Source organism: Urocitellus parryii, chromosome 4 (genome assembly GCF_045843805.1).
Source record: "Urocitellus parryii isolate mUroPar1 chromosome 4, mUroPar1.hap1, whole genome shotgun sequence".
In the NCBI taxonomy this organism is placed as follows: Eukaryota; Metazoa; Chordata; class Mammalia; order Rodentia; family Sciuridae; genus Urocitellus; species Urocitellus parryii.
In genome coordinates this window covers 32,616,193-32,629,769 of record NC_135534.1, presented here as the reverse complement: position 1 = coordinate 32,629,769, position 13,577 = coordinate 32,616,193, and the positions used below count along the sequence as shown (strand labels likewise).

At 35.5% G+C, this 13,577-nt stretch overlaps 1 protein-coding gene across 1 annotated transcript in view; it reads left to right on the top strand.

The window, feature by feature from the left end:
• Positions 1-13,577, top strand: part of Qser1 (glutamine and serine rich 1) — a 71,595-nt gene that overhangs the window by 15,872 nt on the left and 42,146 nt on the right. The window contains exons 2-4 of the mRNA XM_026404206.2: positions 5,919-6,031; positions 6,390-6,551; positions 9,694-13,386. Coding sequence (XP_026259991.2) covers positions 6,401-6,551; positions 9,694-13,386 — 3,844 coding nt within the window. The 5' untranslated portion in view covers positions 5,919-6,031; positions 6,390-6,400. The remainder of the gene's footprint in view (positions 1-5,918; positions 6,032-6,389; positions 6,552-9,693; positions 13,387-13,577) is intronic.

Below are 13,577 nucleotides of genomic sequence, written 5' to 3'. Positions count from 1 at the left end.
AAATCTTAGGCTTTATAAATAGGAAAACTGGTACTCTACAAGATTACATGCTTTGCCCAAGTCTTTAAGCATGTATTTGCAGCATCAAGACTGAATTGGAACTTCTGATTTTTGAATCAGAAGTCTGCAAGTTGATCTATCTAAGTAAGACTTAATATATTCTTATTTATTATTTGTTTGCTTGTATAAGACTAGTATTTCAAAGCTTAAGAAGAATTTTGTTTCTATTATATTCTAGTTTTTAGTAGCTAAATTCTTTTAACACAAAGAGAAGGAAGTGGGATAGCTTCTTAAGGTAAAATCATTCATTCAGTGCGTAAGTAATTTACATGCAAGTACTGACTTGTTTACTTGGGATTTAACATATTTCATGGAACCCTTACTAATTGACTTTGAAACTTAGAATGTGTTTCATTTCTTAAGCATTATAGATATAAGGGTAGTGCTACCCAAGGAGTAGGTTTATACGTTATTATCATTATATAAACCATAAGATAGCTTATTAATATTCAAAGCATTTTTTCTTATGATCATATACCATCTTAAATGCCTGACTTGCCATTTTTAGTGAGTTTTTTGTTTCAGCTTTCTCATCTGCCTTAAAGCAACTTTCTTGGTGGGCATGGAGGTGCACTCCTGTAATCCCAGTGACTCAGTAGGCCAAGACCAGAGGATCCCAAGTTTGAGGCCAGCGTCAGCAGTTTAATGAGGCCCTAAGCAGCTTAACAAGACCCTCTCTCAAAATAGAAAGGGCTGGGTGTGTAGCTCAGTGGTAAAGTGCTTCTGGATTCAATCACCAGTACCAAAAAAAAAAAAAAATCTTATTTTTTATTAAAGTAAATTAGCCCATTAAGTTCCAAGTTTTCAGTTCTGTGAATATTTCAACAAAATTGACACAGGCATATTAAAATAGGTTGGGAAGCATAATCTAGAGCTTATATATAATTAATTAATATTATCAATGTCATTATTGTAATTATTAAAATTATAATCTTTGTATTATATTACATATCATAGTTATATGTTGTATACTATATTTAAACTTTCATGGGAGTTCTACAACTGGAACCATGTGGGTTAAATGAAAATGCTAAGGAAAAGATTTTCATACTTAAACAGAGTAGAAAGTGGTAACTAAATAATCTGGTTTTGTTTATTTTGAGGAAAAGGTTTAAAAAAAATCCAATTGAAGGGAGATGATACTTTCTCTTGCAAAATTCTGATCCTCCTTATCCTTAAGATTGAGTCCATAACCCACTTATGAGTATATAAGAAGAGGAAGGAAGATTGAAATTTTTATGCTAGGCTGGGAATATGAAGATTGAGGCATATTTCTTAGCTCATTCCTGCTCTCTAGGCCTCAGCTCAGGTAATGTTTACAGCTTGTAGGGGGATGGTAAAAGTCCCCACCACCACCACCACCATTCAATCAGGCCTTTCAGGTCTTGGGTGTTAGGAAGATCTATGAGCCACAGTAGATCCTATCTTAAATAAATATACATTTATTCAAAAGACATCATTTGTACTGGTTTAAGGAATTAGAAACAAAAAACATGTTTGAGGCATGTTTTTCCTAGCAGAATTAAGGAAAAAAAAATCTAACTTTTGTTTAAAAAATAAACAACCTCAACAAACAACGAATATCAGATTATTTCAATCTATTTTAAAACTGAAATCTATTTTAAAACCATAAGCATTATATACAGATATTTTTGGGGAAGCAATGCTGGGGATCAAACTCAGGACCCTCCTGTGTGTTAGGCAAGCACTCTCACTGAGCTACATCCCCAGACCCTTTTTCATTGTCTTTTGCTGTGTTGTTTGATTGAACCCAGGAAGTTGCACATGCTAGGCAAGGGCTCTACCACTGAGCCAAACCCCCAGGACCCTATGTATAGATTTTAAAAAATTATTGTATGGTATATGGAAATGGGTCAGCTGTGGAAGATTGAATAATACATGACAAAAGACATATTAATAAACTGCCTTTTGTTTGATATGTTGCATACATAGTTCGTGAAAAATTACCAATGATCCCTAAAGTTGGAAGACTATAATTTTTGTTGATACATAACATATACCATATAATTGGCTACTTAAAAGTATATAGCTCAGTAGTATTTAGGATATTCACAAGGTTGTGCATCTATCACTACTATCCAGTTCTGAAGCAGTTTCTTTGCCTCATAAAGAAACATACCTATCAGCATCCTCTTCCTATTTCTCCCCTATCTCCAGTTCCAGGCAGTCTCAGTAACTCTGTCTCCATGGGTTTGCTTATCCAGGACATTTCATATAAATGGAATTATATGTGATCTTCCGTGTTTGATATCTTTTACTGTATAATATTTTCCAGGCTTGTTAATTTGTAGTGGCTATCAGTATTTATTCCTTTCAGTGGTTGAATAATACTCTATTGTACGGCAATATCACGTTTTGTTTACCCATTTATCAATTGTTGGTTATATGGATTATTTCTATATTTTGACTCTTTGTTCTTGGCAGTGCTGGGAATTGCTCCCTGGGCCTTACACATGCTAGGCAAGCCCTCTACCACTGAGCTATATAACTCCAGCCCTACCTACTATGAACATTCATGTACAAGTTTTTGTGTGAACATTTGTTTCAGTTCTCCAGGAGTGAAATTGCTAGGCCGTATGGTAACTGTGTTCAACTTTATAAGAGAAGCTTGGGATTTTAATTGGTTTTCTTGATTCAGTAGATTGTTGTTGCTTTACTGAAACCAAATTTTATATCACAAATAATCTTTCTTCCATTGTACTTACAGATAAATTGACCCACCATATCATTCATATATAAACATATAAATGTATGTATACTAAATACTACTGAGCTATATATTTTTAAGTAGCCTATTATATATTATATGAGTTATGTATCAACAAAAATTATAGTCATCCAACTTTAGTGATCATTTGTAATTTTTCACAAACTATGCAACTCTATCAAACGAGAAGGCAGTTTATTAATATGTCTTTTGTTATGTGTTATTCAATATCCCACAGCTGGCCCATCTCCATATACCATATAATAATTTTTTAAAATCTCTCTCTATATATGTATGTATTCCACACACACACCCTGCAGTGGTAGAACCCAGAGCTCTACCACTGAACTATATCTCCAGCCCCAAAACATCATATCTTATAAAATTGTTGAGAGAGGCCAAGTGTGCTAGTGCAAGCCTATAATTCCAGCCTGGGGAGGCTGAGGCAAGAGGATTGTGAGTTTGAGGCCAGGCTCAGCAATTCTGTCTCAGAATTTTTAAAAAGGCAGGGCAGGGGCTGGGATTGTGGCTCAGCCGTAGAGCGATCGCCTGGCACGTGCAAGGCCCTGGGTTCGATCCTAACCACCACATAAAAATAAATAAATAAAGGTACTGTGTCCAACTACAATTAAAAAATAAATATTTTAAAATATAATAAAAAAAATTAAAAGGCAGGGCACTGGGGAACTGAGGATGTTATTCAGTGTTAGAATGCCTCTAAATTTCAGTCTCAGTACTGCAAAATAGAGCTGGTGATGTAACTCATTGGTAGAACACCCTAGGTTTAATCCTTCATACCAAAAGAATGGACAAAAGGAATTGCTGAGGGTTCTCTAAACAGCATCTCTTTCTTGTGTTGCTCTCTTTGTAACTTGGTGTAGAATTTTTAATTTGGGTTCCAGAAATAAACCCATTAGATAATGGCTAAGGTAGGTTTTAACCTGGGTTGAAAACCTTCAGGCAGTACTTAAAATTAATACAAGTCTTGAGTTATTAATATTTTTATTATCATGGACTGACCTACTTACAATCTTTTATTTTTGAGTCCCCAGCCCTTAGTAGGATTCTTGGTAATTGATTAGACACTCAGTGAATGTTTGAGAGATGATTGAACTCAAAGATGATTTCTTTTCTAAAACTGAACATAGATTTTAATTATTTTTGAGTACCTACTAAGTGTCAACTACTATCCTTTGTGCTGGAGATGTAGCATTAAACAAAGCAAAGACCTTTTCCTCGTGGAATTTACATTTTAGTGAACAATAAGCAAACTAGTAAGTATATAGTATGTTGAGAAAAACTAGTAAGTATATAGTATGTTGAGAAAAACTAGTAAGTATATAGTATGTTGAGAAAAATAAAAGAGGGTTTAGGGAATGTGGAAAAAGAAGATAGAAGAAAGATCGATGTTATTTTATATGAGGTGGGTCAGGTCAAGTTTGAGCAGATACCTGAAGGAAACTGAGGTAGTGAACCACCTTTGAGTTTGAAGGATGAGACACACCTATGTGGCTGGAATCAAAAACTGGGGTTTGTTGGCACACCTATAATTTGAGCCACCGGAAAGGCAGAGGTTAGGAGGATCACTTGAATTTAGGAGTTTGAGGCCAATTTGGGCAACAACATATTGCAATGCCCATCTCAGAAAAACAAGGTAAGTAAAAAATAATAAAATAGGAGATACAGAGGTGTAAGAGGGTAGCAGATAGATCATTTAGTGCATTGAGGGTCAAAGAAAGAAGTTTGGCTTTACCTGGGATAAGATGGGAATCGTTCGGAAAAGGTGGAGCAATGGACTTCTCAATGGCCTTCACTTTTCATTTCTCCAAGGAGCCCCGGATCCTTTTTCTCAGAGAATATTAGAGACTGAATTTGAGTAGTAAGTGTGTTCTTTGCTCCTAGAGTATCGTTGCTTTAAGGCTCTGTTGGCTGACAGAATAAAACCATAATATGTGTGTTACTTTTGCCTGAATATGCAGTATGATAGCTAGGATAATTTGAATAGCCTATAAAATGGTAGGGGTGATTTGAAAATAACTATTGGATTTTTGTTGTAGTTGTTGTTGTTAAAAAGAAAAAAAGAATTACAAATTTCACTAGAAATGAGTAGCAAATGGTTTAGAGAGAGGGAAAAAAACAAACAAAAAACCACCATGTATGTGTCTGTGTATAAGAGACAAAATGTTAACAATTGCCAAATTTTCATTTTGGGAATATGGGCATTACATTGTATTGTTTTGAATTTTGTTTAAAAATGTTCAAAGTAAAAATCAAAAGAGGAAAAATCTTGTTATGAATTGCTCTCAGAATGTTTGAGTTCAATTTTTTAGGTGAGTTATTAGGAAATAATGCTAATTATTTATTTGAACTATCCAATGTTCCATAGAATTTTAGAACTGAAGAGGCTTTTGAGATAATTTGGTTTTTTTCTTCATATAGATGAGGAAATTAGTATGACAGTAATTGAGTCACTTATATATATATCACACTATAATCCAGAGGTTTGGACAGTAAATTAGGCTCTCCTGGTTTCCAGGATGTTCTTTGTACTATGTCATATTATCTCTGCTAGTAAAGAATGTTCAAGATAAAGTTGAATTAAGGAAAATGTATGTATCATTCTTCTGTGTAGTAAATTTTCAATTAATTTTTCTTTGTGACAGTATTGTTAAATTATATTTGATGTACTTATCTGCAGGTTGGAATTTGGTCAAAGATTTCTACTATTTTTGTTTTTTATTTGCTACTTCCAGGTGCTTCTTGGTTGAGACAATGTTTACTGTTTTTTGCGGGGGCAGGGGGACACTGGGAGTTGACCCCAGGAACACTTTACCACTGAGCTACATGCCCAACCCACTCCTTCTTTCTTTTTTTAAATTTTGAGACAGGTTCTCACTAATGGCTGGCTTCCAACTTGCAATCTTCTTCCTTCAGCCTTCCAAGTCCAAACTTACAGGTGTACACCACCACTCCTGGCCAACTTTTATGACTTTTAATGGTTTTTCTAGAAATTTGTTGATGATATGGTTTGGACTCTGTGTATTTGGTTATTGATTACTTTACTGGTGCATTATAATTATACATAACAGTAGAATCCATTGTATGGTTACTGATTTTTAATATCCTCTAGTTTAAGTTATGAAGAAGGACATCCCTCAGAGTCTGAAACAGATCTCCTTCAGAGACAGACATTTGTAGCCTCTCATCAGATTCCTGGATATGCCTCCACACCTCAACCAACTGGTAACAGTTCTATTGTGAAATATACTATGAATCTGTATACATTTAGTAAATAAGAAAAAAATCAATTTTCATCTTTTGGGTTATAAATATAATGTGTAAAAGAAATATCAGGGGAAATGTTAAAATGAAAATGACATTAAAAGCTTTGTAATTAATAGATTGAGACATCTTTTATGCATCTTTAGGGATTTAAATTATGAATATGCTTGGTCAAATTAATACTTGCTTTCTATTTGAAAGTAAAACAGTTTAGGATTATAGAATTATTTTACCTCAATTTTCAGAAATAGAGTAGGGAAATAATTTTATTTAAAGTATTTATTTTTACCTTGAGATATATTTTATCTTTCATTTGTAGGTCTTTCAGGAATGTTTGATACTAGCGTGAACAGTGCCAGCACTAACACTAAGGAATCTACCGTGATGAATTTTCTCTCTACTGCTGAGTCCCGAACTGCTCAGGCTGCTTCTTCAGGAACTACTCTTTTACCACAATTCAGGGCTCCATCCTGGCAGACAGGTGATTCTTTTTTGAAGTCCTCTAAAAATGACTGGTCAAAAATACACTTCTTGGGGCTGGGGTTGTGGCTCAGTGGTAGCACACATGCCTGGCATGCATGAGGTACTGGCTTTGATTCTCAGCACCATATACAAATAAATAAAATAAAGGTCCATCAACAACTTAAAAAAAAATACACTTCTGTGGCCCTATCATTATGGTAGTGTGCCTGAGAGTGAATTCCAAAGGCTTTAAAACCTGGAATTTCTTTCTTTCTTTTTTTTTTTTTAATAATTTTAAGATAGATAAAATTCAAGAATTTGTAAACAGAAATTCAGTTTTAGCATTCTGAAAACTAGTAAGTTCATATTGAAGGGTTGGTAATTATTTTCTGTTTTTTTTTTTTTTTAAGGATTCCTGGGACTAACTTTAAAAAAAAAAAAAACTTCCATTTTATTATTTAATTTATTTTTATGTGGTGCTGAGGATTGAACCCAGTGCCTCACACATGCTAGGCAAGCACTCTACCATGGAGCCACAACCCCAGGCCAGGGTTGGTAATCATTAAAGATAAACTCAGATGTAAAGTTTGTATTTGGCAGTTTAAATACTTGTTCGTTTGGAAGGAGCAAAAATTAAATTTCAATTATTTTAATGTCTTCTGGCAGGGTATGTATTGCAGTAAAATAATAATCTTATGATCATTTCATTTTTAGTATTCTATAAAATTATCCTTGATCAAAGAGATCAAATCATCACTTAAAAAAAACACTACAAGTTTGGGAGTAAGGTTGTAGCTTAGTGTTAAGATCACTTGCTTAGCATGCTTGAAGCCCTGGGCTCAATCCCAGCACCTTAAAAAAAATTCAAAAGCATTACAGTTGATATTATGTTATACTCATTTCCTTCCCTCCTCATTTCCTCCCTTCTGCTCTCCCTCTTCCTCTCTTTCTCCTTCCTTCTTTCATTTCTTCTTTTTTGATAGTGGGGTTTAAATCCAGGGGCGCTTTACTACTGTGTTTTCTTTTGAGGCAGGGTCTTACTAGGTTGTTAAGGGTCTTAAGTAAGTTTCTCAGGCTGGCCTCCAATTTGAGTTCCTCTTGCCTTAGCCTCCCGAACTAGAATTACAGGCATGTGTCATTGTGCCCAGCTTATTATACTCATTTTTAACAATAATTATAAGGCCCATATGAACCTTTTCTTTATTTGATTTTTAATTTAAATTTTCAACATTTTAAAAATTACTGTATATTTTTATTTTTTGTAGAATGACATGAAATTTCTTGGGAGAGGCTGTTTGTTTTAAAGAAGAAATGTCAGCATATTTAAGGGTTTTGTTTATTGTGTTGAGTGCTGTGTCCATGATAGGCAAGTGCTTTACCACTGAGCTATACCACCAACCCTGAGAAGATATTTTTAAGTAATAACTCATTCTGATATAAATCCCATTAATAGAGCTTCTTACCATGCCTAGCAACATTTTCCCCCTGCTTCTAAAGAGATCATTAATGATTAGTATAAGATAGAACAGTATTTTAAAACCATAGCTTCAGTTTTTCCTTCCAGAAATAATTTTCTTCCTTCCTTTCTTCCCTTTTTTGGGGGGAGAAAGTTGGTGGACAGGGATTGAAGCCCTGACCTCCCCCCTTTTTTCTTTATTTTTAATTTTATTTTGAGATAGGGTGTTGCTTAGTTGGCCAGGTAGTTTTTGATCCTCCTGCCTCAACTTTCTTAGTTCATGCCACATAGTTCCACTTTTTTTAGAGAGGAAGTAATAGCTTGGTATTTATTCTTCTTGACTATTTTTCTGTGTCAAAACATATATTTCTACCTAATCAATATTTATTGTTAGGATATGCCATAAGTTTTTTATGTGTTTTGATTGTTTGTACTTAAAATTGTAAGAACTATAGTACATAGCTTGTACAAATCTCTTTGTGTCTAGTTATTCCTATGGAATAATTTTCTAGAAGTGGAACTTTGGGATCAAAAGGGTATGTATATTAGGGCTAGGGTTGTAGCTCAGTGGTAGAGCACTTGCCTAGTATGTGTGAGGACAAAAGTTATATCAGCAACTTAAAAAAAAGGAATTTAGAAAAAAAAAAAGTTGTAGGGGATGGGATTGTGACTCAGCAGTAGTGCATTCGCCTAGCACGTATGACACACTGGGTTCAATCCTCAGTACCACATAAAAAAAATAAAATAAAGGTATTGTATCCAACTACAACTAAAACAAAATATTTTTTTAAAAAAGTTGTATAATTTTGTTGTGTGTGGCTAGAATGCTGTCCAGGTATGTTAACAACCTACTGACATAATTAATTTCTGATCAGTCTTGCATAATAATTATTCATTTATTGTTATTGGGAAGTCTATTGTTATATAGGAAGTCAACCTTGAAATGAGAGAGATTTTCAAAATGAATATATTTTGGTATAAAAACCTTTTCTATGTTAACTTCACTATTATTTTTAGATTGATTTATCATGTTGGATATAGGCAGTTTACTGTTGATTTTCACTTTTACTGTTTTGTACATTTTACCTTATTGGTATTTTGCATTGGGAACTTAAGGTAAATTAATCACTATTGATTACATACATTTTTACTGGTTTCTTAATGGTTTTTTTTAGTTGTTGATAGATGTTTATTTCATTTATTTATATGTGGTGCTGAGAATCAAACCCAGTGCCTTACACGTGCCAGGCAAGTGCGTTACCGCTGAGCCCCAGCCCCAGTCCCAGCCCCAGTTTTCTTAATTTTAATATGGCCATGTCCAGCTGTATTCTGTTACAATAAAGATATGAATTACTGATACCTTTATAAAATTATTTTTGTTTTAAGAAAGAGAGCTACTTTGAAATATAATTTTCAATATTTACATAGAGAACTGATTTATGAGGCTTTTAACCTTACAGTACTTTTTAAAAAATATTTTATTTAGTTGTAAGTGGCCCAATACCTTTATTTTATTTATTTATGTGATGCTGAGGATCAAACCCAGGTCCTCACATGTGCTAGGCGAGTACTATAACACTGAGCCACAACCCCAGCCCAACCTTACAGTACTTTGATGAATTGAGGGTACATAATTCACTTCAATGAAAGCATTTATTTATTTGTTCTATAACTGCATAATAATCTTTTTGCTTTCTCTTCATAGGTATGCATTCCTCAGCAGCAACTGAGCTGTTTGTTACTGGACCTTTGCCAACCACTGGAACTCTTCCACCATCTGCCCCTTCTGCTTATCAGCATCCTACCACCTTTAGCAATAGAAACTTTGCCACCACCTCACCTTTGGTGCTTCAGGATTCAACTTTTAACACTACATCAAATGGAATTTTAAATCCTCATGACCCTTTGTTACAAATTAAGACTTCCCAGGGAACTCTTCCAACTGCTTTGGCATTTGAGCGCCTGGGCAGTTCTGCATTAAGTAACAGCATACCACCTCAGTCTTCAACATATCGTTCAGCTCAAGAGTCTGCACCCCATCTTTTACAACCTCAATTTAGTTTGTTGCCTTCAGCACTTGGGGGAGCCCAGCAGACTCCTCAAGCCTACAGTTCAACCCTTTTCACTAATTCTACTGCTTCCATTGAAAGAGCTCTTCTTCGAGAATGTAGTGTTATTAAACACCATCAGCGGCCTTCAGGTACCCAGTCTATTCAGTCACAACTGACTGGTTCACAGCATTCCTTACATAGTTATCTATCAAATACAAGTGTAGTTAGCTTTCAGGAAACAACCAGGCAGTCATCCTTAACCTGTAGCCCAATTGGAGATTCTCCTCAGGTGAGCAATGGAGGATTGCAACCGAAGACCCCACAGGTTTCAGTGGAACTTGCTCAATCTTACTCATCTGCAATTCCCTCATCAGGGTATGCTGCTCCTACTACAAAAATAAACAGCTGTTCTACAAAACAACCACTAATATCAACTAAGATCCCAAAACCTCAAAGTATAATTCCTCCGGTGCAAACACTAACCTATGCCAAACCTTTACATAACCAGAGTTCTGTAATATCAGGTCAAGCACAGATTTATTCTACAGCACAGCTACCAAGCCTGTTATCAGTTAGTCAGTCCCAAAATTATGGTTTAGTACAGCCACACAATGTGCCATCTATTGTTCATTCACAGGTTTATAGGTCCAGCAAAGTGGAGAAATTGCCATCCTTGTATAAAACATTGACTTTTTCTGGGTCTTCTCGGCCTATAACTTCTGAAAGTCAGACACTCAGTTATTCATCCAATCAACAAGAAGTATTAACTTCAGTTACAAATGAGAATTACCCTGATCATACAAGAGATCTATCTTCAGTCAGTCAGTCTCAAAGTTATTCATCTAGTCACTCTCAGGGTTTATCACCAGTTAGCCAGACCCAGGTTAGTTATTCATCTCAATCACAAGTGTTGTCAGTTGTTAGTCCTTCAGAAAGCTATGCTTCAGGGCAGTCCCTGACATTGACAGCCCCTTCTCTCTCTTATTCTTCTGCCTCACGGGCTCAGAAATTGCCAGACTCTAGCTCAACCCAGAATTATATTTCCATGCATTCTTCTCAAAATGCTCAGACTCAAGATTCATCATCTTCCCAGTCCCAGAAGTTTTTGCCTGCAATCCAGTCATCATCTTTTGCATCCTCTACTCATTGTCAGACGTTACAGAATAACATACCTTCCCCAGATCCAAAGTCTTATGCTGAAAGAAAACTTGACTCAAATGTCTATACATCTTCAAAGCAAGAAGATGATTTTCCAATTCAAGAGTTACAGGCATTGCAGCCACAGTCGTCTTTAGAGACATCAACCCCAAGGCTATCTGATGGGGAAATCAATGCTCAAGAATCAACTTATAAAGTGTCAAAGGCAGATGACAGATATTCTCAGAGTGTGATCAGAAGTAATTCCCATCTTGAAGATCAAGTTGTTGGGATTACTCCACAAGGGTCAAAAAAAGAAGAAAACTTGGTTGGTTCAGTGACACAACTTAACCAACAAATTGGCCAAGCCAATAATGGAGCAACCCTTGATCTTAAGAAAACTGATTTAATGCAGACTCCACAAATAAGGTTAAATGCTAAAGACTTAAGCCAACAGCATTCTCTTATACATAAGGTTCATGAAGCCAAGGTCCAGGAACAGCATGATCAAATAATTAATGCATCTCAGATTCAAATTCCAAATCATGCTTTAGGACATGGCCACCAGACATCTCTTCCTAATACACAGCTTCTTTTAGATTCTGCCTGTGATTTACAGATTCTTCAACAGTCAATACTACAGGCAGGTTTAGGACAAGTAAAGGCGTCTTTACAAGTTCAACGTGTCCAAAGTCCTCAACAAGTAGTGAATCCTTTCCTTCAATTGGATGGTCATATTATTCAGAGCAATGGTGATCATTCTCAACAGCAGATCCATCCTCAAAATCCTGAAATTATGAAAATGGACCTCTCTGAACCCTCAAAACCATTACAGCATCTTCCAACAAAGGGTCATTTCAGTGAAACAAATCAACATGATTCAAAGAACCAGTTTGTTTCTCTTGGATCAATATGTTTTCCAGAGGCAATGCTTCTCAGTGATGAAAGAAATATTTTATCAAATGTAGATGATATCTTAGCAGCTACAGCAGCAGCTTGTGGAGTTACACCTTCTGATTTTCCCAAGTCAGCTTCAAATGAAAGCATGCAAGCTGTTGAAGGTAGTGATTCTAAATCTCATTTTCAGCCAGCATTAGATGTCAGGCATGTGACCTCAGATTTTAACTCTATAACAGCTACAGTAGGAAAGCCACAGAATATAGATGATATTTCTTTAAATGGAAATCAGGTTACTGTAAACCTTTCATCCATACCTACCCTTCAGTCAAAAATGACTCTTGATCAACAGCATGTTGAAACACCTGGTCAAAATATACCAACTAAAGTAACTTCGGCAGTAGTTGGACCAAGTCATGAAGTCCAGGAACAAAACTCTGGCCCATTCAAGAAACAGTCTACTACCAATAATGAATCTGAAGAAGACAGTGAAGTTCCCATTGATAATACCTTAAATAATAACAGAAACCAAGAGTTTGTTTCTAGTAGTAGAAGCATAAGTGGAGAAAGTGCTACATCAGAGAGTGAATTTACTTTAGGTGCTGATGATAGTAATGTGTCAGTGAACCCCACTAGAAGTGCACTTGCACTGTTGGCCATGGCCCAGCCTGGGGATGCAATCAGTGTCAAGATTGAAGAAGAAAACCAAGATCTAATACATTTTAACCTTCCAAAGAAAAAAGTTAAAGGAAAAGGACAAATTAAAGATGAAGACAACAATAATCAGAAACATCTGAAAAGACCTTCCCAAGGCAAACGCCAGAATCCCATGGGAACAGATATATATTTACCCTATACTCCTCCTTCCTCAGAAAGCTGCCATGATGGTTATCAGCATCAAGAAAAAATGAGACAGAAGATCAAAGAAGTAGAGGAAAAACAACCAGAAGTCAAAACAGGATTTATTGCTTCTTTCTTAGATTTTCTGAAATCTGGACCCAAGCAACAGTTTTCTACTCTTGCTGTCCGAATGCCTAACAGGACCAGACGACCAGGAACCCAGATTGTTCGTACATTTTGTCCCCCACCACTTCCAAAAACTTCATCTACAACACCCACACCTTTAGTGTCTGAAACTGGAGGCAATAATAGTCCATCAGAAAAAGCTGGCAACAAACTTAAAAACTTGGAGCATTTATCTTCATTTTCTTCTGATGAAGAAGATCCTGCTGTATGCAGTCAAGATGTTTATAAAAACATCTCTACTCCCTTAACTGCTTTGGATGCAGATTCTGATAAAAAGAAGAAAACAGGTAAAGTTTTAAATAATTCACAGTTAAGACTTTCTACTACTATTTTTCTAGCTATAACCTGCCATTTATGTTTTTTTGTTTTGTTTTGTTTTTAGCTTAAAGCAGGTTTGCAAAATAAATTTTCAGAACATAATGCCTAAACATTTAGCATTTGCCCTGCTTAGGAGAGTTTTTGTTTTAGGTTGAGTAGT